The sequence below is a fragment of the Coenobita brevimanus genome, chromosome 27 (assembly GCF_032717465.1).
Source record: "Coenobita brevimanus isolate Jiangsu-jjx chromosome 27, ASM3271746v2, whole genome shotgun sequence".
In the NCBI taxonomy this organism is placed as follows: Eukaryota; Metazoa; Arthropoda; class Malacostraca; order Decapoda; family Coenobitidae; genus Coenobita; species Coenobita brevimanus.
In genome coordinates this window covers 85,757-111,441 of record NC_136980.1, presented here as the reverse complement: position 1 = coordinate 111,441, position 25,685 = coordinate 85,757, and the positions used below count along the sequence as shown (strand labels likewise).

The 25,685-nt window shown below is 40.6% G+C and overlaps 1 protein-coding gene across 1 annotated transcript in view; it reads left to right on the top strand.

The window, feature by feature from the left end:
- Positions 1–25,685, top strand: part of LOC145394337 (DNA (cytosine-5)-methyltransferase 3B-like) — a 44,883-nt gene that overhangs the window by 8,735 nt on the left and 10,463 nt on the right. The window contains exons 6-19 of the mRNA XM_080268214.1: positions 2,672–2,789; positions 3,057–3,148; positions 5,652–5,762; positions 6,548–6,650; positions 8,981–9,103; positions 9,856–9,986; positions 10,936–10,983; positions 12,953–13,017; positions 14,436–14,577; positions 15,686–15,809; positions 16,372–16,517; positions 18,957–19,047; positions 21,421–21,592; positions 24,327–24,412. Of these exons, the coding sequence (XP_080124340.1) occupies positions 2,672–2,789; positions 3,057–3,148; positions 5,652–5,762; positions 6,548–6,650; positions 8,981–9,103; positions 9,856–9,986; positions 10,936–10,983; positions 12,953–13,017; positions 14,436–14,577; positions 15,686–15,809; positions 16,372–16,517; positions 18,957–19,047; positions 21,421–21,592; positions 24,327–24,412 (1,552 nt within the window). The remainder of the gene's footprint in view (positions 1–2,671; positions 2,790–3,056; positions 3,149–5,651; positions 5,763–6,547; positions 6,651–8,980; positions 9,104–9,855; positions 9,987–10,935; positions 10,984–12,952; positions 13,018–14,435; positions 14,578–15,685; positions 15,810–16,371; positions 16,518–18,956; positions 19,048–21,420; positions 21,593–24,326; positions 24,413–25,685) is intronic.

The following is a 25,685-nucleotide window of genomic DNA, read 5'->3' as shown; positions in this document are numbered from 1 at the left end:
GGAAAGAATGAAGGAAAGAAAGACATAAGAGGACAGAAGGAAAGAGGAGAGGAAAGGGCAAACATCTGAGAGGAGCACTACATCGAGTGAGTGGATGGTAAGTTCCCCCACCTACCACAATGCCTGAACATAGCAAAATAAATGTAAAAATATACTATACTGTATGTCACTGAATGAAAGGGGTTAACCATGAAAGTTTTCCATAAGCTAAAGAAACTCATCTGGAAGTAGCAAAATGTAGTAAAGACAAATTAGGAAGGAAGTTAAAGATTCAATCAATCAATCAATCAATCATTTCCTGTGGCACCCTCGGGGATGCATAGGGCCTCGATGAACTCACACCACCACATCCTATCTTGTGCTAACTCCTCAAGATCTCCCCAACACTCATCTCCAGCTTCCCGTCTCATTGTCCTCACCCACGTCTCTTTTGGCCTTCCTCTACCTCTCCTACCAAGTGCCACCCACCCTGGTGTACCTCGTACTATTCCCTGTCTCCTATACACATGTCCTAGCCACTTCCATCGTGAGAATCTAACATATTCATCGACCGGCTGCACTCCCGTTATTTCTCTAATTCTACTATTTGGTATCCTTTCCCACCACTTAACTCCTAATATTCTTCTAAGTGCTTTGTTTTCAAACACCAAGAATTTATTTTCCATAGTCACTGTGCTGTACCAAGACTCGTGTCCATAAATTAAGATGCTCCTAACCATTACCTTATAAAGTTTGATTTTTGTATGCACAGAAAAATTGTTATTATTCCAAATATTTTTAAGCATTCCCATTGCCTGATTAGCCTTCTTTAACCTTTCCTCGAATTCAAAGTTCAAAGAACCATCCTTGGCTAAATAAGTACCTAAATATTTAAACCTATCAACTTGCTTTACAACCATACCTCCAATTACACATTCCTGCGCATTTTCCATATTCATATTGATTATTTCAGTTTTTCCACAATTAATAACCAAACCCACCTTGTGACCTTCACTCACCAAACAGTCCAACACTCTCTGCATCTCTTCTGGCCCATCACAAATCAAAACTATATCATCTGCATAATCTAAATCCAAAAGTTTCCTGTTCTCTCCCCAAAGTATACCTGCACCGGTTTCTGTTCCAACGCGTTTCATAATGTAATCAATGACCAATATAAATAGTAAAGGCGATCGAACACCACCTTGAATTACTCCGGACTTGACTTCAAACGAATCATTCAGACAACCATCAACCATCACTTTACAAAATATGTCCTCATGCATGTTCATAATGACCCTCACAAACTCCTCTGGTATTCCATAATGTCTCATGATCTTCCCCATAGTCTCTCTCGAAACACTATCAAAAGCCTTTTCAAAATCAACAAAACAAAGACTTAACTGTACTCTCATTTCATTAACTTGCTACATCAAATGCCTAACTATAAAGATCTGATCATTGCAACCACGTCCCTTTCTAAAACCAGCCTGTTCATCCCTCAGAATACCCTCAACCACCGGCTCCAACCTATTTAACAACACTTTACTGAAAACTTTCAAAGCTATCGGTGACAAAGAGATTCCCCTCCAATTACCACATTCACTCAGGTCTCCCTTCTTCGGAACTTTAACAATTACACCATTCTTCCAAACTGATGGTAGTAACCCCGTCACCCATATCTTATTGAATAGCTTGGTCAAGATCAAGATTGGAAAATCAAAAACCAATCATGCTTTAAAAAAAAAAGTGTGAAATGCAAAAATTAAGTGGACAAAAAACTTTGAGAGAAGGCATGAAAAAGAAAAAAATAGACAAATTATAAACCAGAGCAAATTAAAGACAAATTAAATCAAAAAGATAAATAAATAAAAATAAAGACAGTGAGCTAAAAGGATTATCATAGTCCATTGTAGGTAAATGGAGCAAAACATTTCACAGGATTGGATAGTGAGTGAATGCTCATGACTAGTTACACTGGACACACTGTTGATAGTTCTCTTGCTTCTGTGTTCTGCTGTACAGTTTCTGGATCATGTCAGCTCTCTGTTATCTGTTTATATATTTAATATTTTTAGATCAAGCTGGCAGGATGAATGTTGTGAGAAGCGCATGATCAGGGGTTTGGCACCCCTTTTTTAATGTGTCAGCATCAGGACTGACTGTATTGGATACGTTTATGAGAAGCTACAGAATGTGGTGAAATTTTTTCACATATCACATAGAGCCAGGATTCTGGGGGCTTGAATGATGAGTGGGAATGGAAGCATGGCCCATTGGATTGGGCAAACTTGGGCAATCTGGATGTTGCAACTCCTCACCTTGCCCTGGGGTGGGCAAGGAGGTCTGGATGATGATGATGATGATGACGAAGAAAACAACATAGCGTGGTGTGTGAATGATTGGTCCATTTCACATTTAATAGTTCTCTGATGATGATGATGAACAGGCAAGAACAAAATTATGCTCAGTATTTCACCCCTTCTGTCTTTGTCAACTCTTAACAGACCAGTATTCCAAAGCTAAGAGAGGCTTGGCATGTTTCTCTCAGCTTGTATAATTCTTTTTTATATGATTCTTCAGGAAGGAAAATCAAAACAAAACAAAAATTATATAAGTCTGAAGTAGATACAGTGGAGCACTCAATATAGTCTTGTCCCTAACTGAATATTGATGTCTTCTTCCCATCCAGATAACAGAAGGTGAGGATGCGCGTCAGCTGAGGCAACGAACACAACCAACCCAAGTCAAGAGTACCGACTATGGTCGCATTGTTTGGGGCACCATGAGTGGCTATGCACCATGGCCTGGTTAGTAGGGAGGGTTTTTTTTTTTTTTTAAATACAGGAGGAGGTTAGCAACAGATTATATTACAGTGGCTGATAAGCTTGGGGTAAAAAATATGGTAAAACTGTTGCAATTCATGTTTTGTCATTGTAAGAAGAATTTCATAGTCTGTTCCAACATGTAATGGTTAATATTATGTAACCGATAGAAAAGCAAATACTTGCCAAAGAGTAAATAAAAAATGCAAGTATTGTCCAGTATGGTGATGATTTCATGACATTTTCCCACAGCAATAATAGTGAGCCATGAAGACTGTGGTATGGATGAGCTGCCCAATGACAAAGCCTGGCTTTATTGGTTCGGTGACTATCGGGTCCTGGAGGTTAGTATATTTAGTTGGTACCATATTCTTGATGACTTTGTGTGTGTGTGTGTGTGTGTGTGTGTGTGTGTGTGTGTGTGTGTGTGTGTGTGTGTATAAGTAGCTTCTCTTTCATTCCAGTTTATTTCTGTATGTGGTATATTGAAGAGGGACACCTTCATGTGGTGATGCTTATGTCTGGGTAACTTTACTACCTTGTTGTACAACCTTCCCTCATCTCCTTCTTTATCCCTGGAAAGGAGGATGGTGGACTGCAGGAGGAGGGGAGCTTCAGCCTGCAATCGACTGGATTCACATTTCAGATGAGCCTGTATGTATGTGAATGAAGTGGATGAGGATGGTGTGAGTTGGGAAACGGGCAGTCATAAGGCAGAGGACTGTGACCTAGAAACATTTTATTTATGGCCACCATTTGGATTCAGTCATCTGGCTGTACTGTATATTAATAGTAGATGGACCTAAGTTCTCATTGCGTTAGTGGTCCGTACCAAATTATCATTTCTTTCTCCGTCATCATCATCTGGACCTCCTTTCCCACCCTAGGACAGGGTGAGGAGTTGTAACGTCCAGACAGCCCAAATTTGCCCAGTCCAATGGGCCATGCTTCCTTTCACTCATCATTCAAGCCCTCAGAATCCTGGCTGTATCGGATATTCCCAAAACTCACCACATTCTGTAGCTTCACATAAACACATCTGATGGAGTCAGTCTGAACACTGTCACGTTAAAATGGGGTGCCAAATCACTGATCATGCACTTCTTCTCACAATATTCATCCAGCCAGCTCGATCTCTTGGCAGACCCCTAGCCTCACTGATTCCATACCCCTCTTTCTCACACACTCATTCACCATATCCCTCCACCTTCTCCTTGGCCTACCTCACCTCCTTCCTCTTACAAATTTGCTCAGATATACCTTTTTCACCACTCTATTGTTATGCATACTCTCCACATAACCATACCATTTCAGTACACTCTTCAATTCTGGTGTCCACAGACTTCCTCACTCCGCATCTTTCACTAATCACATTATTTCGTATCCTATCCACTATCTGTACTCCACATACATTCCTCAGCAGCCCCATCTCCTCTGCTCTGACTTTTCATTTTCATGCTACACCGTAGTCTCACATCCATATGTTAAAGTTGGTGCTAACACTCCTTCATGTAAGCCTTGCGCATCTGCAGCACTCAAGCCTCTGCTTCTTATCGAGGCCTTCATAGCACCAGCTACTTTCCTTCCTTGTGTCACTACTTTCCATTTCTTTTGCACATTTTTCTCTTTTTTTCTGTCACTTCCCAGGTATTTGAATTCTCTCACCAATTCCAGTCTCTCTTCATTCACTGTAACATCACACTGGGAGTCGCCTTCTCTCTCATTAACCATCACTTTACACTTTTCTGCATTTACTTTCAAGGCACGACGCTCACAGACATCAGCAAAACTCTGCACTAGTGTGTCAAGTTCTTGTCCAGTATTTGCAAGTAGCACCGCATAATCAGCATACAACAAATTTGAGATTTTCCTTATGTCACCATTCATTACCAACGCCATCCCTCTCTCCATTACTCGTGTTTTTACTTCTCACATCACCTCATCCATATATATGTCTTGAACAACCATGGAGACATCATACAACCTTGTCGCACACCCACATTGATTGTGAACCATTCGGGTAGATGCCCATTAACCCTTACGCATGCTTCACTCCCATCATAAAAACTCTTGACGGCACCCAGCAGCTTACCATCTACACCGTACATGCGCAAAACCTTCCACAATCCTTCTCTTTGCACTTTGTCGTATGCTATTTCCAGACCCATAATCGCCATAAACACCTTATAGTCCTTCTTTCTCCTACAACTGGTATTGCTGGGAAAACTCAGGAAATTATCTTGATAGGTCCCAGGGGAACATTAATTGACAGGTCCTCTATAAGTTAATATGGAATTTATAGGAAAGATTAACATGAAAATGAGGTGAAATACAAGGACATTGTCTGTGAACTATAGTAGCTTAGTCACTTGCCCCTATACAATATGTTAGAGGGGGTAAGATGGGATTGGCTGTAACTGTTTTTCCATTCCATCTTCCAATCCTAGTTTGATCCATAGTAACATAAGCTTAGAAACCCAAGGCTAGGGTACTTAGTCCCAACATTTAAGGCAAGGGTGACCAGCCTTACTGGCCCCTGAGAGGCATGGTTAGCAATAAACCCATACCACCCCTCAGATGGAAGTCCTTGCAGGCTCCATCCAATTGGAGCACCTTACCCCAGGAAACCACTGTGTTATGTGGTTATATGGTTACCACCCAGCCTAATAAATGGTATCCTGGATTACAGAAAACCATTTGACCTGTCACTCATTGTAGAGTCACCTTGAGAGAGAGAGAGAGAGAGAGAGAAGTATTGTTTTTACTTTATTAATCTAAAATATTATGTATTGTCATCAAGTACATTATTTAAAAGCTTATTCAGCTTTTTTTTTCTTAATGTTTCAGGTGTCTCTAAAGAACATACGTGATTTTCGGGCAATGCCGGTAGCTCCAAGAATGGAAAGAAGTGCACGAATGGAAAACAATATACGCAAAGCCATTAAGGAAGGCCTGCAGGTGAGTTCATTACCCCAAAGCCTATTATACCCCTTTTAATTTAACTTACCTTAAAGTTACCATCTCTCCGTCTTGAATCCTGTGATGTAGCAGTAGATGAACACTGGAATACCATATGATGCTAGTCGTGAAGAAGTGTAATGGAAAAGATGTGTTTAACTTGGCCTAAAATTACTATCTCTCCATTGTAAATGCTAAGCTGTAGCCAAAGGTTAACAATGGAATATGATGCTTGTCATGAAAAAGTGCTGTAGAAAGAATATATTTAACTTGGCCTATAATTGCTGACTCTCCATCTTGAATGCAGAGTTGCAGTAGTATGTTATCACTAGAATATGGTGCTAATCAGGAAGAAGTGCTGTTTGAAGGATGTTTTTAACTTAGCCTAAAATTGTCATCTCTGAGTCTTGAATCCCAAGTTGTTACAATAGATTAACGCTAGAATATGATGCTAGTCATGAAGAGGTGCTGTGGAGTGGATTTATTAAACTTTGCCTAAAATTGCTGTCTCTCCATACACAGTGCTTAGTGGTAGCAGTAGATTAACACTAAAATATGATGGTAGTATTGAACAAGTGCTGCAGAAAGGACTTATTTACCTTGGCCTAAGTTTACCTCCTCTCCAGTGATGAGTGGAAGTAGTGGATTAATTTAGGAATATGATGCAAGTCTTGAAAAAGTGCTATGGAAAACATGTAGAGCCATGGCATTGTCCTATTGTAATGTAAAACCACGTGAACTAGAATACTTGATATATGAACCACTGTGTATTTCACTCACTGCAGGAATTGCGTCATCAGTCAGGGTTAGAGCAGTTAACCCCCTTCAGACTTGTGGAGTGGGGTCGAGATGGATGCCGTAGTGCCCAATCGTACAATCCTGAGAAGAGTAAGAAGGTCTATTTTTGCCACATTTTTCATTCATATTTACACCTTGGTCTGTATTCTCATCCAGTAAGAAGGCTCCATAACACCTGTTCCTTAGCAGTTATTTTGGATATGGCTGGTTAGTATCCTTTTGTATGTTATTTATGCAGAGTGCGGTCATGTTTGAAGGGTTTGTATAACACAGAATAGGCCAGTAAGATGTCATCATCATCATCATCATCTAGTCCTGTGTTGCTCCATGAGCGGCGTAGGAGCCAGGGGCTATGCAAGTTGGTTGTGACATTTCAGATGAGAGTGACCAGCCTCACTCATCTTTGAGTGGCATTACGTGAGCAATAACCCCAACCATCCCTTAGATATAAACCGTCACAGGTTTAGTCTGATTGGAGTGCCTGAATTACCCACTGAACTACCAGATGCCATAATTTGGTTTTATGGTTACCACCAAGCATAGTATGTGATTTCCTGTACACCAAGAAACCATTTACTATGCTGGGTGGTAACTATACAACCATATTATGGCGCCTGATGGTTTAGTGGGTAATTTAGGCGCTCCAACCAGATTGAGCCTTATATCCAATGGGTGGTAGGGGTTATTGCTCACGTAATGCCACTCAGGAATGTGATAAGCATAATAAATCCCTTAGGAAAAGGTGTCAAGGAGCTTCCTTAACTAGCATGAATACTGGGCCTAGATCTTTTTCCTCACATAACCAAGATGATATGTACACATACTAAGCCTCGATTTATACACATGCTTGGATAACTGTTTCCCTCAGTCTTTACCTGATCTGATTTTCCATCTATTCTTTAGTTCTTATCATGTAATCTCTCTTGCATATGTCATACTTGTAATCACCACGTGCTCGGCCTTTCACACCACTGTTTACTGTATCTCGTATATGCACCATCCACAAGCACCACACAAACTAGAGAACTCTGTTTACTCTAACCTGGCCAAAAATTGTCATCTCTCCATACCTCATGCTTAGTTGTAGCTCTCTAGAATATGATTGTAGTCACACAAAAGTGCTATGGGAAGGATATAGAGTCACTGTATTTTCTTTTTCTGCTTTAAGTTATGTGAAATAAGTTGCAAAAGAATGAAAATCTGGGTCAAGTTATGGTGAAAAGAGTAAACAGTAGCAGCCTCATCTTGCACACAGCACACACCAATCCTATCTTGAAGAATGAGTATGTCTACCTCACTATCCATAATCACTGTCAGCCCAGCATTTACTTTCAAGGCCATACTATCCTTCAGCATCCTACATTACTTCACAATGCCCATCATGTTATTACCTGTAATTTTGGAGGAGTAGCCATAAACGAATGGCCTCCATGTCACCCTGTCCTCCAATAGGCTGCTCTCCTTCTAACTCTCACCACACTCATAGACACAGTGGAATAAAACTTGAGTCTTTGTCCTTGACCGTACTTGCACAAAGTATTGAAACTTACTGGTATCAGTTTCATTTATGCCTGATTAACACCTCCTTAATGGTGAGATCTGCTTTATTTTAATCTTATCACTGAAAGTGATTTTATTCTTCTACTTTGGGTAGTAAGGAGTTGAAAACAAAGTTCATTAACCACTCTACTTCGTTACTGTATATAGGAAGGCCAAATATGTTCCATCCTTTCATGTACAGTATTTCAAAAATCATATTCAAATGTTTGGAGCTGCATGCCACTTTCAAATTTTAGGTTTAAACATATGACCCACAGTTTTGAGCAAATAATATTCTCCTTGAATACTATTCAAACTTTTTGTCGAATCTGACTACATTTTGATCCAGTTAGATTGCACTGAACCATATACAAAGTTCCAAAAGGGTTACAGATCTTTGTTACATAAAACCAACCTGATTATAGTGGCTTAATTTTTTCATCCCAGTTGAAGACTTATGCCCACATTCAGTAATGAAGTTATGTTTATTGCAAAGATACAAGTGTGTCAGACTGTCTTGGACCCTCATTAAACGTGTAGGTTTAATTCTTTCATGTGAACAATGTATGTACAGTATTTTAAATGAAGGTGCATTTCATCACTACTATAAATTTGTTAATTCTTGAGGTATAATTAGTCTTCATGTAAATTCTAGGATATCTACTGGGGAAACAATACTTTTAATGAAAACAGCTTGAAGGGTTACATGGTTTTTATTCTGTACTGGTAAGAGGTTGAAAAACACAAAAACACACATAACTGACTTCAGAAAAATCTTATATTGAATTTCAAGCAACTCCGAGTGAAAAAAAGATGTTAATTGATTGGCAGCTTAATAATGAAGCAGCTTTAAGTGAGAACTAACTGTTTATTGGTTTCAGAATACAGGTTGTCTGATAGGATAATACGAGGCCTTATGAAGATAAAACTGATGATGGCTGGCTATGAAAAGTGTGTGTCAAATTCCTCCGATCACAACCAGGAGAGGAGCTGGAGGCCAAAAGGTTAGTAGTTGACGTGCAAAGTACTATCGTAAAAAAAATACTATCATGTATACAAGATACTATTGTGATTTAAAGTAGTATTATGTATGGAAGGTACGACTGTGAGTATAAGTAGTATCATGTGTACAAGGTACAGTACTACTATGAATGTAGGTACTGTTATGTTTGCAAGGTATGGCCATGATTAAAAGAACCATCATCCATTATTATCCTATCCCTTGACAATAAATACTCACAGACTATCCAGTCTGACCACAACACAGTTGCTCACCTGATGCACCTCACTTTCACAACACAAAATACAGGTATAGCCCATAGACATGCCACTGTACCTTGTCTGTATTGCAGTCCCTCACACCACATTGCATTTACTTCAGCAAAAGGTCTCTAGGAATGGATGCCTTAGCATGGTGGAACTAATATGACTGGGTGGCATTGGTGCCCAGTTATACAAGTGTCCCTGATTTCCTGAGCTGCCCCCAAAAGAAGAACAGTGGACTGCTGAAGGGTTACATCAACCTGCAGTCCACAGGGTTCACATTCAGATGAGCTGGGGTTGTATCTACTGCCACTAAAACTATCCATATGAGCCTAGGGTTGCCGCTACTACTACTACAACAGTAATGTAGCCTAAGGTTGCTACACCTTGAAAGGGTTGAAATGGTACTGCCTGTTACCATTTTATATACCGTATTTCCTAGCGTATAACGCCCTTTTTATAATAATGGTAATGATGATAATTTTTCTTACAGTGGCACTGTTAGACAGAGTGAGGCATGGTGAAGAGATTATAGAGACAGTGTGCATTGCCTGCCATGAAGTTGACTGCCAGGTGGCCGGTCCTCACCCAGATTTCCTTGGGGGACTGTGTCGTGCGTGTCAGGTGAGTATCATTGGTTTATATGGCCTGTATGTTTAACCCTGTCAGCCTCACCCAGATTTCCTCAGGGGCCTGTGTCATGTGTGAGGTCAGTATCAGGTGTTTATATGGCCTGTATTTGTAACCCCGTCAACCTCACCCAGATTTCTTTCTTTGGGGCCTGTGTCACGTATGTCAGGTGAGTATCAGTGATTTATGTAGCATGTTTTTGTAAACTCTAGAATCTCATCCCCTTAAACCTCACCCAGATTTCCTTGGGGGCCTGTGTTATGCATGTCAGGTGAGTACGGTAATAGTAGTGCATTAGACTTGTATTTGTAATGCCTCACCCAAATTTCCTTGGGGGCCTGTGTTATGTTGTAAAAGTGTCAGGTGTTTTGTAAATAAAATACATTCAGTGCAGTGCTGTATTTTAAAGTAAAATGTACAGTTACTGTATACAAACCATACTGTAGCAGAAGATTTTGCTGATTTTTGCTGTGTGGTTATTGGCATAGAGGAGACAGTTTTACATTTCCTGTACCCCAGTATTGACTAGGGGCACAGGAGAGGGTGCTGGTGATTGGACAAGCAACATAACCCCTGTAAAGTTTTAGTACAGCAACAAAGGCCACACCATGATGAACTTAATTTGCACCAACACTGGATGGCTTACTCTCTGTGACCCAGATGGGGTGGGCGTTGTCAGTGGCACTTGGATGGTAGGGGTGTTGCTGGAAGTGGCAGGTGGTTTGAAAAATTTAGTTAACATATGTGCTGCCGGTTAATGCAGTAAAAAACAGATATTGCTTTAATTTAGCCAGAATTTTTTGCTTTGTGGATAATGATGTATGTTGGGTAATGCAGCATTGGACAGTGCAAGAATAATGAAAAAAGATATCATCATCAGACTCACTCACATTCAACCTAAACTATTCTGATGACTAACTTAACATTTTCTCCCCCCAACCAGGAGGCTGTTGAGGACATCCCAAACACCCTGTATAGAGATGATATGAGTGTAAGTTGAATGTTTCTTTAGTAAATTTTAGGCAAGATAGATTTCTGTACATTAATCAGAGAAGCCTTTCCTAAGCTGAATATAACCATTTGTTGGCAGCAGCTTTGAAGTACAGAAAATAAATTATTTGAGAAAGGAAAGACAGACAGATAAGTGAGGAGGTAAAGAAACATTGATGTGTTTGTGATTGAATTCTGAGTGTTAAGAGAAATACTCCAAGATGGTTTGGCCGTATGGAAAGGATGGAGAATGAGAGACTTATTAGTAGAGTGTGTATGAGTGAGGTGGGGGTGACCAAGGATGAGATGGATTGGAGAGATATACAAGAGCAGGGGCTGTGAGTTGGAGGGAGGGCAGCTAAATAATGGAGGACAGGGTGATGAGGAAGCAGTTTGTTTGTGGTCACCACTGACAGGATTGAGGTATCATGGTTTAGACAGATACAGTAGATAGTTTCTGCTCCTGTTCCCTTCAATTGAAATCTCAGTCCTAAGCTTAATGAAGTCTTAGGAAATACCCACAGTATCTGAAGATATGTTTGACAGCAGGGGTTAATTGTAGAGCATCATTTTTATTTTTTTATTTTTTTTTTCCATCTTATTGCTCTTCAGTAATATGAGGAAGAGGTGATAGTTTAGTGAGGTAGACTTTATGTAGATTTTTAATAATTCATCAGTTATATATACAGAGTACAGTATTATGTCTTATAGTTCTTTTACACTAACTTGGCCAAGATTTTCATCCTTTTGCAGCATACTTCACATAACTCAGTGGCAGAAAAAGACAGTTATATGGCTCTGTATTTTTCTGTGGCACATTTCGTGACTACCGGTAGCATCATATCCTCATGCCAGTTTCATGTTACAGCTCAGGATTCAGGATGGAGAGAAGACAATTTTAGGTCAAGTTAGAGTAATAAGTGTATAGATAGCCATCGTTAACCATGAGGGATATAAGGTCGGTTTATTTTCATCTGAGGGAACTAGGCTGCCCTCACAAGCTAAATTCTAGGTCGTGGTTACATGAAATTTCATGAGGCTTAGTCTTGAGGTAGGAATGAGTTTCCATGGTTACTAGTCAAGTTCTCTCTTTAGTCTGACTTCACTTGACCATCAGCTGAGTGGAGAGAGTTGAGGATCATTGTCAGATGAGGGTAAATGTGCTATACCATTGAAGTAAATGTGCCTACAGTTTTTGTAACTACCCACAGTGATCACTTTTAGGCTGGAAATGTAGCCACAAGTACACTGAGACAAAGTTCATACAGATTCTTCCACCATATGCAGTAAATTTGATGTTTGGTTTTCCCCAACATATTTTGGAGCTCATTTGAAGTAAACAGCTGGTTTGGGCAATTACCATCAGCTGGAGTGCACCCACCCTCAGTATGGAGGTTTCTTTAGAGTGTCTATCTATCTATCTATTGCCAGACGCCTCAATCCCGTTTGGGGTGGCCACAAACAAATCGCCTCCAAGTCGCCCTGTCCCCCGCCATTTCACTGCCCTGCTCCCAACTCACACCCCCCTCTCTCATATACCTCTCCACCCCATCCTTCCATCTCATCCTCGGCCTCCCCCTCCCTCTTCCCCCCTCCACCTCACTCACATACACTCTCTTCGTCAGTCTTTCGCCCTCCATCCTCTCCCCATGGGTAAATGGCTAATGATAAGTTACATGTGGTCCATCAGGGTTTAGTTAAAAGGAGTGCCCCCTCAGGGTTGAATAACTAGTAGCCTTAGCCATAAATGTCCAGATTCTTAAATACCTAGTCCCGAGCCCTTTTGATCTTGGTAGGGTAGTTTAGGATTGGATGGGGGTTGTAAATATATGTGATGGTTGTATGATAGATGAGCTAAACAATTGTACCAGTAACCAAAGAAGAAAATGTTATCATCAGTTTTCTCATTTTTGTCCCACCTAAATATGAAGGTGTAAAAATATTAATTGCTGACATGCCTCTTCTTACAGACGTTTTGTTGTATATGTGGCTGCCCAGGTGAGATGATGCTGTGTGACTCTGATGACTGTCACAGGTATGTTTCATGAAACAGGTGGTGGAAGTAGCAGTTGTAGCTGCAGGTTCACGTGGAATATGAACCCTGTGGACTTAGGGCCATAGTTGCCCTTCTCCTGCAGTCCACCATCCAGCATTTTGGGGATAGGAGGGAACTGAGGGACATTTGAATAACAGGACTTTGGAGATGCTCAGTTATATCAGTGTTACTATGTGAAGGCATCCCCCTCCAGCACTGTGAGGCAGGCACTGCAGTAGAACCCCCTTAATCTGCAATTAGAGGAACTTCAATGTGTTGGATAAGTAAAAATGCTATTATGTGAGATTAACTTTTGTGGATGCCCTGAAATAGTTCGTTATAAACTATAAAGGTGTCAGGATGAGCAGTATGCAGTCTGTACTGTACTGAACAGTCCTCAGCACCCTCCATCACAAAATTAAAGCTCCAGTGAAGGCATTGTGGTGTGGAGCATTGTTTCATGATGTGATGGAATGTGTAAACAGTGGTGGCCATGTGAAAATCCCCTGCTGAGACAGAGTTGTGCTTTATTCACCTTTGCGGTCAGTGTGAAATGTATGCTGTTTCCATACTCTATGTGTTAAGTAGACCTTCATATAATATTACACTCAAAATTGATTAAAACCATTCATAGATTCCACATGATCTCAAATTGCAATGTCTCTTGTTCTGTGTGCAGTCAGGAAAAACATCTGAGGCTGATTTTAGTTTTTATCAGAACAAGGAAAGGAGAATGAAGAAACCTTTCATGCATCTTCTTAAAAATCAAAATAGGAATTACAAGAGGATGCTGATGTAGTTGGTTTGTTCTCACCTGAGGGAACTGGGTCATTCCCACAACTTGAATGCTAAGTCGTGATTGCACGTAAAAAAGAAGCGAGTTTCTTTGTTTACTACTGGACAGGACACAAGTTGACCTTTCGGTTTGACTACATTTGGCCAAAGACTGAGGTGAAAGGGATTAAGGATCACTGTCAGGATAGAAGAAATGTGCTAAAGTAAATTTGTGTGGGAACTGACTCTTTCCTAGTTTTGGGCAACAAGGAATCTGAAAAATATTGTCATTGATAACTTTGTGTTATTAACACGTAATGTGATTGAAATAGAACAATGTTGTAATAATGGCTTTAGTGAACAGCGCCATGTTTCCATGTTGCTGTAAATTAGAAGAGTATATTAAACACCATCCATCTTTTCATAGTGTTTGAGAAAGTGCTTATTATATTCCATTATTAATAGGTAAATCAAATCATGACATGGGCCAGCAAGTACTAAAGTTTTTATGTGATGTTTATCTGTTTGTAGCATAAATTATGCTGATGCTGTATTATGAAAATTATCAGTGTTGATATTTTAAGCTTCCTTCTACAGCACAGTAGCACCAAACTTGCAATTACCTCGATCACAATGCATTGCAGGGTGTACTGTATTGGGTGTATAATGCTGCTAGTGGGTCCTGATGCTGTACAGACCATCAAGGACAAAGATCCATGGGAATGTTTCCTCTGCGCCCCCCATGACCCCCACACCCACGGCCTCATCGCACCCAGATCATTGCCGGTTAGATATTATCCCAGTTACTGACCCAGCTGATAGCACCTCAAGTACCTGAACAATCTCTCTCTCTCTCTCTCTCTCTCTCTCTTGAATGGAGATTGAATGAGTGTGTGGCCCATTTGATTAGGCGTGCTGTTGATTAAGTCTCCTACTGTCAGTTTTTTCTTGCTGTCTGCACCTACCTCATTTCATCCTTGAATGGGAAAGAGAGTTTTTTTTTTTTTTTATAGCTCCATGAGTCCTGGTGACATAAGTTTTAGTGCTTTCTTGCTGCTACCAAGTGGTTGCAATTAACTTAGGAATGTCAATGCATATGTTGCTGCTGTTGTTGTTTAACCTGAGTCTATCTGACAGAACAGACCCATCAACCACAGATAAGTAACTGCTTCTGTGGGGCCATCTGTCAGGTACAGTACAGAACATTTATCGTGCAGGGATATTGCACCCCATCTGGTATACAGTGCATCACCAGAGTTGGACCCTGCTTCCCATGGTGAGGTGCAGGGAAATAAGAGGTTTGGCTGCTGGGTGGATGTCATGGTTGCTCCACCCAGGGTGCACAGTGCCACCACGTGTGGCTTCCTTGCCAGCGCCTCGACTCACATTGAAGGGATTTATTAAGACTTCCTAAGTTTTTTTTAGATTCGACAGGCCATCCTAAACTGGATCAGGAAATGGCAAGAATAAAATGAAAAAGCTCTCTGAGCTGAGAGGGTTTCCTTCACTTAGTATTGTGACATTTTTAAGCACTGTGTTTTTGCTGGAGGAGAGGTTGCTTAAATGTTATGTTAGTATAGAGAGAGTGATGGAGATAGGACAGTGAAATGGTTGTGTGTGAGGGAATCAGAAGGTGGCAGGAAGCATGGAGGCCAGAAAGGTTGATGGATATACAGTATTTCATTAGTAAAAAAGTTACGTGTAAAGTTGCTGAGGCAAAGGGAATTGGCAGGATCTAATTACCTTGATGAATTATGTGTGGAAGAGCTCATGACAAAGTGCATATGCAAATGTATATTCATGCATATGCGCATTTGTGCGCACACACACACACACACCTTTTTTTTTCTCTCTCTCTCAGCAGTGGAATAACTGCATGGCTTTGTTCCCGCAGGCGGTCTCTGATTCCACTTTTACATGCGAGTGGTCAGCAAAGAATCCAGAGCAGGCCCCTAGTCCATCAGAGTTTCCTGGTCGGCCATTGCGAGTCCTGTCTTTGTTCGACGGCATTGCAACGGGTCAGTACATCATCATCATCATCGTCATCACTGTCATCCTCATCATCATCACCATCATCACCATCATCATCATTGTCATCATCATCATCATTGTCATCATCACCATCATCATCATCATCATCATCATCATCTTATTCACCTTCATCAACATAATTATCACCGTTACAGCCACCACCCTAGTTACAAAAGTGGTGTCTTTTTAATGTAATCCTGTCTGCAATTGATTTTATTCAGCTGATGATAAACCGATCTTAACCATGATAGTAATTGGTTGATTCTGAAGAGTAGGTGTAAGTGGAGTCCATCTCTGGGAGGGGGGGGGAAATATGATTAGGCATGTATGTTGGAGCCAGGATTCCAAGGGCTTCAGTGATTTATGTGAATGAGTGTCTTGCCCATTGGACTTGGGATGCTGTTGATCATTCCTCCATTTTGATTTGAGTGTGAGTTTTTTTTTTTTTCTTTTTTGGGATCATACTTTGCCCCATCCATGGGTGGGAAAGAAGGTGTGCATAATGACAGTGATGATGGTGATAATGATAACTTTTTTTTTTTTAACCAGGATTGGTGGTACTGAAGCAGCTGGGGTTGGAAGTAGAGGTTTACTATTCTTCAGAAATCAACGCGTCAGCCTTGTACGTTGCTCAGGCCAACCACGGAGAGAATATCAAGTACCTGGGCGATGTGCAGGGATTGACCAATAAAAAGGTAAGTGGAAGATGAGAGTGGTATATAATGTTTGTACTTTTCTGCTTTTAAACTTGCATACTTTTATACTTTCTACTGACCCCATTGATAGGGAAAATGGGTTAAGGTAAGGATATTGATGATGATGATGTTGATATATGGACAGTATACAGGTCACTCTTGGTATGCAGTTGAGTTACATTTATGGAAAACCAGTTGCATACCAATCAGTCATCTATTGAATGTAAGGATAGTAGTGATCGAATACTAAAATATGGTGCTTTGTAGGTGATCATGGCTGTTGCTTAAGTGAAGTTGGCGATCGTATATAAAGAAAATTGTGCTAAAATATCAAGATCATGTAAGCAAACGATCGTGGAATTATCAGTTGTGTAGCGAGATTGATTTGTATTGGAGTATGGTACCAAAACAATAGGGGAGGTATCAGACTGCAGACTGTCTAGTGATTGATATGAGCAAGGATGTTTTATAAGTGATGGGGGTGTTTGGATCATATATACGTTGAGATGGAGAGATGGGGTGGAGAGGTATATGAGAGAGGGGGGTGTGAGTTGGGAGCAGGGGAGTGAAATGGCGGGGGACAGGGTGACTTGGAGGCGATTTGTTTGTGGCCTCCCCAAACGGGATTGAGGCGTCTGACAATAGATAGATAGATAGAAGACTGGAGAAGCATATTGAGGAGGAGCGTAAGGAATTTATGATACAGTGGAATCTCCTAAATCGTGGGACTGAGCACATGATGCGATTTGAGAATTCCACGAGTTAGAAATAACTAATCTTATGAGGAAAACTACTTTTGGGTCTGTCGTCTCAGAAAAGTTGCCCCCCTTACCCCCGAACCTACATCAAACTGGTCACTGGTGGACACTAACAACCTGGAAAAGAATTTAGTTAAGCATATTTAATGGGAGTGAACAATATTTTAAGATTCTCACCTGACTGACTGACAACATTGCTTGAGTGGATGGGGGAAGGGTTCCGAGGATTGAGGCAGACTGCCTCTCAGCACAAGGTGAGGGTGCTGCCGCCTCTGTGATGCTTCCTTCTCATCAGCCTCCATCAGGAACCCCTCAGAGTGCAGTGTGCAGACAATGGACGCAGTGTCATCGTCACTCTCAGCCGCCATCATGTCATTGCGAGAGTTGTCGATTTGTTGGGATTAATTCTTTACCAAACGGGTGCGGCATTTCCATATTTTCTGTTGAAATGAGTCTCTCACAAGTTACATGTTATTATGCCTGGATTACCACAGCTGCTGGGTATTTTTATAAACTTACCTCTGACAGCTATAAATGAAGATTTAGAATTTGTGATACACTGATGTGTCCAGTCAGAGCAGTGGTTGGTAAACAGAGAGGCCAATTGGAGAGATCGTTGGTAAACACTGCCGCGGGTAACCTGTCCACTTCCTTTAATTCCCCAAAGTAGGTTTATTTTGTTTTTTTCCACTCACTTCTTGCAGTCATAGTTCAACAGTGTTGCAACTGTGTTGAATATAAAGTATACCAAAATTACTTAACTTGAGTTCATGAGTTTGTTATAATATAGGTGGAATCGCTGCATTCATTTGATATAGAACTACCTCATTAAGCCCATAACGGTGGGCAACTTTGGCTTTCTTCTCACTTCCGTCAATCCTCCTTATTACATCTAACTTTTGGGTGTACGTTAAAGTTGGCTTCTTTTTCTTCCGCATCATCAAAGAAGTTGTGGTCATAGGAGGGTAACGATCAGCCAAGGTAACACTGGGCAGCTGGAGGGGGGGGGGGGAATCCTCTCGTAACAAGCCACACCGGAACCACATTCCAAACAATGGAGAGGAGACAGTGCACTGAGCTGGAAGCTGGGGCATGAAATGCGTGCATCCTTCATGCTTGGCATGGGAGGGAAGCACTGTGATTGGCTTATAGTAATTGCTGTGCTTGAATATGATTGGCTTAGTAATTGCCATGCTTGACTATGATTGGTTTACACCCAGCTAGACACGCGGGCTTTAGGTACAGTAACGGTGGGGTGCGTATTGCACGAGACGTCGGAAAAGCATCACTTTTGAGGCTGCATTCGCGAATTTTGTTTAATTTCCTCGAGTTACTGATATTGCAAACTGTTGCACTATGTTGCCGTAGTATGAATCCACTGTTTAGGATCGCACGATTAGGAGATTCCATTGTAATTATGGATTTGGAAAAATATATGGCTGAGTGAATTTGGTGAGGTTATGGAAGATTTTCATTTGTCTGATATGGATGGAAAACTTTTTTTTTTTTTTCAAACAAGATATTTTTCCCCATAACACAAGCATTTCCTTTTTGCAGTTAATTATGTACTTTTATATTTTAGCACTATGTTCATTTTTGGTATTTAAGAAGCAGAACGGATTGAGTACACTGCCCATTTATTACCTTATCACTCTATCCTCCTGTGATTGCATTCTTTTAGATTGCCGAGCTGTGCCCAATTGACTTACTGATCGGAGGCTCACCCTGCAATGACCTTAGCTTTGTCAACGCCAATCGCAAGGGCTTGTTTGGTGAGTGATTAGATTCCCTGTTTATCATGGCATATGTAGTAAATCCCCCTTGTAATGACCACTTGGTGTAGTATTTAAGCTGGCCAAACAGTCTCATATACCCACAAGGTTTGGTGTACAGGATTCAGTCTCCCTCTTCTTGACATTTTGTAAACACTTCCACCACCACATTGCCACTTTATTTATTTTCATATTGCAGTGTAGTTTAAAATTTATTTAGAATTATTAGTGATTCATATGGTACTATGCCTTGCTATTCAGTATCTAACAAGCCATGGTGAGTTTGTAACAAAGTTTGATTCATAAATTAAGATAACAGTTGGGCTCATATTCTCGTTGGTTGAGGGTGCTCCCCAACACCTTTACCAAAGTGGTTTATTTTGCTTATTACACCTTACTCACCAATTCTGTGTTACATGACCCCTAACATCACTGTACTCTGCATAGGTAACGTACAAAACCATATTAACCAGTCACATCTAAAAATAAATAACTAAGGAAGAGGTGCTAGGGAACATCCATATCCTGTGAGAGTATGAGCCTTGAACACCAGCTTTAATAAACATTAGGATTAAATGACACTCTTATCCCCAAGTAGATTGTTTTTATATAAGCTGTACCGTACTGTACTTCTGTGTTTGTTTTGTTTACTACCGGTACAGCATCTTTAACCCCTAAATATTGTATGGTGTTTAGATTATCTTATGAGACCGTGATATATATATTTTTTTTTTAGTTGCTCTGTCAGATTATTTTTTTTTTAGTTTGGGGTATATTTCCTATAGTAAAGGAGTTTAGGACTTATTAATGCTTGTATAGTCCCTTATCAGTGTCCTTTGCTATCTTAGAGAGAGTATACTGTAGTTTACTGATCATTTTTCCCTGATTTCCTACCAAGCTGTATTCCACTCAGATTTTCATCGTGTCTCAAAATCTACTGTGTTTTCTTTTTCTTGTCATTCATTTTGGTATGATCAATTTACTCATCATCATCATCATCATCCAGACCTCCTTTCCCACCCTAGGGTGGGGTAAGGAGTAGCAGCGTCCGGACAGCCAAAGTTTGCCCATTTCATTGGGCCATGTTCCATTCACTCATCATTCAAGTCCTTGGAATCCTGGCTCGATCTGACCGGCCAAAAACTTTCACCACATTCTGTGGCTTCACTTAAATGTATCTGATTGAGTCAATCCGAACGCTGTCATGTTAAAATGGGGTGCCAAATCCTTGATCGTGCGATTCTTCTCACAACGTTCATCCATCCAGCTTGATCTCTTGTCAGTCCCTTAGCCCCACCACCTGCCATTCCTCTCTTCCTCACACACCCATCCACCATATCCTTCCACCTTCTTGGCCTGCCTCACCTTCCTCCTTCAAATTTGCTCGGATATACCCTTTTCACCATTCTGTTGTCATCCATTCTCTCCACATGGCCATACCATGTCGGTACACTTTCTTCGATTATGTTGTCCACAGACTTCCTCACTCTGCATCTTTCACGAATCACATTATTCCCTATCCTATCCACTGTCTGTAAGATATACCCTTTTCACCACTCTGTTGTCATCCATTCATTCCACATGGCCATACCATGTCAGTACACTCTCTTCGATTCTGGTGTCCACAGACTTCTTCGCTTCGCATCTTTCACAAATCACATTATTCCGTACCCTGTCCACTCTCTGTACACCACATACATTCCTCAGCAGTTCCGTCTCTGCTGCTCTTACTTTTGACTTTTCATTTTCATGCCACACCATAGTCTCACATCCATATGTTAAAGTTGGCACTAGCACTCCTTCATGTAAGCCTCATGCAGCTGCAACACTCAAGCCTCAGTTTCTTATCAAGACCTTCATTGCATCAGCTACTGTCCTTCCTTGTGTCACTCTACTTTCCACTTCTTTTGCACATTTTCCTCTCTTTTTCTATGACTACCCAAAGTATTTGAACTCTCTCACCAGCTCCAGTCTCTCTCCTTCACTGTAACATCACACTGGGAGTCACCTTCTCAATAACCATCACTTTACTCTTTTCTACATTTACTATCATAGGGTTAATTTGAAAAACATGTAATAACAAATTTTCCAGTTACATTACTGAGTTTGGAATGTTGGAGACTGTATTCTCAAATTTTTGCACTGTAATGTGCATCTAAGAAATGCAGGTATTGATAAATTTTATTTTTGTAGTTAGAATTTGGTAAATTAGGGATATTACTGTGTTTGTATTATGCTACAGAAAGGTACAGCATTAAATAGTACAGTAGTACTGTACCTGTACAGTAGAAATAATAATTGTGTATCTTTTAAGTTGTAGTATGGCATTTTTACAAATTAATTGTTTTACTAATTAATTGTTTGGCTTTGCAGATCATACAGGAACAGGAATTCTATTCTTCCATTATTTTCGGATCTACAAGGAGATCCAGATCAATAATAAAGGAAGGCATCTTTTTTGGCTTTTCGAAAACGTTCGAAATATGCCAAAAGTTTACCTGAAGCTGATCAGCGTGTATGTCATTAGTTGTCTTGTGCATCACCGGTTTGTACAAGATGAGCGTGCATGTTCTGCTCTACTGTCTGCCTGGGTGCATGAACATTTGGTAAATACAGTAGCAGTAATAATGCACATTTCAGTCTGCAATGTCAGATGCTACCGAAAAGCTCGGAACTTTCTCATGTGAAAAGATTATGTTATTCTATATCTTCCTTGCAGCACAAGATGCAAGGGATGTGAGAACAACAAGCTAGCTTGCTTCAAGTGTTTAGCTTGCTGGAAGTCTATTTTCATCATTTGTAGAAGGGTTTTGTCTTTGTAGCTAAGCATTGTAAAATTATAAAATCCTGATGACTAACAATGCTTGGCCACTGGATGTTGAACATTGCTTTGCTTATTGTCTGCCATCCCTGAGTACATTTGCTATGCTTTATGTTATACACTTCTTACTCGGAATAACTGCTTTCTTCTTTGCATCTTAGCTAAATGCATCTGATTAGCAAAATTTTTATATAATTCATTTTTGAAAGGGGTTTCCACATTCCAGCAACTTGATGTATTAATTATTACCTGCAGGTGACTCTGCACTGAGTAACAAACTAAATTGTTTCATGTTAATCCAGAAAACCATTTCCTATGCTGGGTGGTAACCATATAAACAACAGATGCATGTTTAGTGGTTTAGTAGAGTAAGGCACTCCATCATCACTGTCATTGTCATCATCCCATCTAAGGATGGGTTGTGGCAGGACCCAGAAAACAAGAAATGAGAAATCATGAAAGAGGCAAAACTTTCCACATCATGGCCAGCATAGGAGCCAAACATTCATTCACACATCATTCAAGTCTCTGAAATCCTGGCTGCACTTCACAGACCTAAACATTTGCACATTTTATGTATATTTATTTATTTATTTATTTTTTAATGACTTTCACAGAGATCCACCAGATAGAGTACAAGAGAGTGAAAACTTGTCAAGTACTCCTCTGTACATACCATAATTCATGCAACCAACTAGATTCCTTACCAGTTTTATAGCATCTCCAACATTCAGCCTTGCCTTTATTCATTCATGTACCTTATCCATCCACCTTCTCTGCCTATCTTGCCTCCTACCACATTGAAATATACCCTTTCTACTTGCAGTTACTTCTCGAAATGACCGTCAGTTATACTCGTGACATTGAATTTGAATAAATGTATGTAACAGTTCTCTGAACCCACAGTTATGTTTAACAAAGCTTTACACATGTAACGTTTAGGGGTCCAGTAGCAGACATTCCCCTTTTGGTTTAGATTGATGACCTCTGAGGCTATTTTCATCCTCTTGTGACAGCCTTGCCGGGTGAATGTCGGTGTGTGTGTGCGTGCGTGTGTGATTAATGGCCTGTAATGTGCGGTTTTTGCCACTTGTGTGCAGATGGTAGCAAAGCTGCTGTGCCCCAGAGACGGTAGGTGCTTCCACAAGCATAGGAAGTAAAGGTGCTTATACCATCTGCTTGAAGCACACTTTTGCCCTCTTATTAATAGTTTTCCATACTCCACATCTTTTGTGAATCATGTTATGTCGTATTCTGTCCATTTTATGCACTCTGCACTTCCTCAGTAATTCCATTTTCACTCCCCCCCACCCCATCATGCCACACTAGAATCTAACACCCATACATTAATGTGAGCATGAAAAGACCTTCGTGAATTCCTCCTGGAAATGCTGCACGTACGGTAGACCTCATTTTAATATCAGTGCCTTTATAATGCCAGTCATGTTCCATCCCTCTGCCTCTTTGCTTCTCACTTTCATTGCACATTTGCCTGTTTTTTATTGGTGTACTGAGTCACCAGTAGGTCTCCATCATTTTATAGATGGGTTACATTTATGGAAACCCAATCATAAACTGAACGATCGTAAATTATAACTTGGGTTTAGTGGAGATACGTTTATGGAAATGCTCAGCCATTCAACATAAGCGCCATACCCACTTCATGATATAGGTGTCTGAGGGTAGGCTATACCATAGTCCAGTACATTTAACGGTAGATGACCACCCTACTTACTTCTGTGACTTTACCTGATCAAAAGACCTCCATGCACTTCTTGGGTCTCAAACTTGTGCTAAACCATAACTCAGCCTGGAACATTTTAACCACTAAACCACATGGTTCCTGGAAAGCTATATTTTACACACACACACACACACACACACACACACACTGTTTATACCGTATTGGGTGTGGATATAACATACCCCCTTACCCAAGCAGACATAGTTTATTGTATACTGAACCAAGGGCTAGTATAGGGAGTGCATCCAGTGACCTGTGGGACAGATTTAGTAAATACAAAACCCAGGCCCCATATTCCATCTTGTTTTCATTATTATCTGTTGAACTGAGACCAGCATTAGTTTTGTATTGCTTATTTGTTTATTATGTATCAATAAGCACAGGCCAAACCAATACATTACTGATTTACTTTTGTCTTATAACTTTTCTGCATTGAGTACCTACTGAACCATTTACCATATATACTGACCGTAGGTCCAGTATAGTGGGTCCCTGTTTGACATCTTACATATCAAACTATTGGATATAGGCTACCGTCTGCCTTTTTCTCAGGTTACTCTGTAATAGCGAGGTCTGTATATACATATATCCAGTAGGCCTAAAGTATTATATATGGATAGATAGATAAACAGACAGACATAGCAGTATATATGTAACACATATGGTTTTAAAATCTGTTGTATCACCTAACCAGAATTCATAATATTTCCTCAGGTTCTTTGACCGTGAGCCAGCTTTCATTGATGCAGTTAACTTTTCCCCCCAGCACCGCAAGCGCTGCTTCTGGGGTAACTTGCCAGGTGAGTTACAATTTCATCACACTCTGTATACAGTAATCCCCCTATTATCCGGACGTCCATTACCCAGACAATCCATTACCCAGACAATCCATTACCCGGATGCTGTGATCTGGCTGTTTGAAACCATTATTTGTGTATTTTTCCATTTAATCCGGACAAAATGCATGCATCCAGATGGACATTATGGCCGCACGAACATTTTTACACCCAGCTGGGCAAGAACAGCATGGTTGTGCTGCTCTGTCTGGCTGGATAGTTCACCCAGCATCCACTAGGGACCCCCCTCAGTCATTCCCATGTGGCGACAGTGTTGTGAACAGCTCCTCTTGGACAGTTGTTATGGCAGTGCATGTGGTGGCTTTTGTGGTTGTTCCCTACCTGCTTCAGGCCTTGCTATTCCTTACATGCCTCTTCCTAGGGTGTGTGATGATGGCCCCTTCACCAGGGAAAAGAAAGAGAGCAGTGCTGCCTCAGAAGAAGCAGGAGATCCTTGGTATGATTGATGTGGGATGGTGGAATGGTCGTATTTTGAGTGTTGAGATTGATTTTATTTTATCTTAATGTACTGTACCATGAATTTATTCTGTTTTATCATATGTTATTCCATTTTACTATTCTGTTTTGTGTGCCCACTGCATTTATCTTGTGTAGCTGTTTTTTTCATGTTTTTTCATATCACTGAAGGGTATGGACCTGCAGTAGTGTTTGCTTATTTGTGGTTGGTGGGTCTGCTTGACCATGGTAATTGCTTGGCTCTGGTTTATAGGTCTGCTGGACCAGATACAGTTGTGTTAAACAACAGGAACAAGTGTTGTACGATGTACTGTAGTAGCCTTTTACAAGGGGGGGGCCAGGGGAGAAGCCCATTATCCAGATGGAGCCATCACCCTGACATACCTTTGGCTCTGTTACGTCGGATAATTGAGGGATTACTGAACAGTATTTTACAGTCAGTAGTAGATTGGTGGCCACAGTCTACCCTAGGAGGTACTGCCATAAAAGTGAAATATGACTGCAGGTATGGCAACTAGCCACTCAGTCATCACTCTTAGGCAAGGAATATTTAGCTGCAAGTATAGTACAGTTATTCAATGATCATTCCTCTGAGTGATTGTGCTTAAAGTCAAAATCCAAGCTGAGACTCCCATTCTTGTGAATCATTTAACATCATCATCATCATCCGGACCTCCTTTCCCACGCTAGGGCAGGGTGAGAAGTAGCAATGGCCAGACAACCCAAATTTGCCCAATCTAATGGGCCACGCTTCTATTCA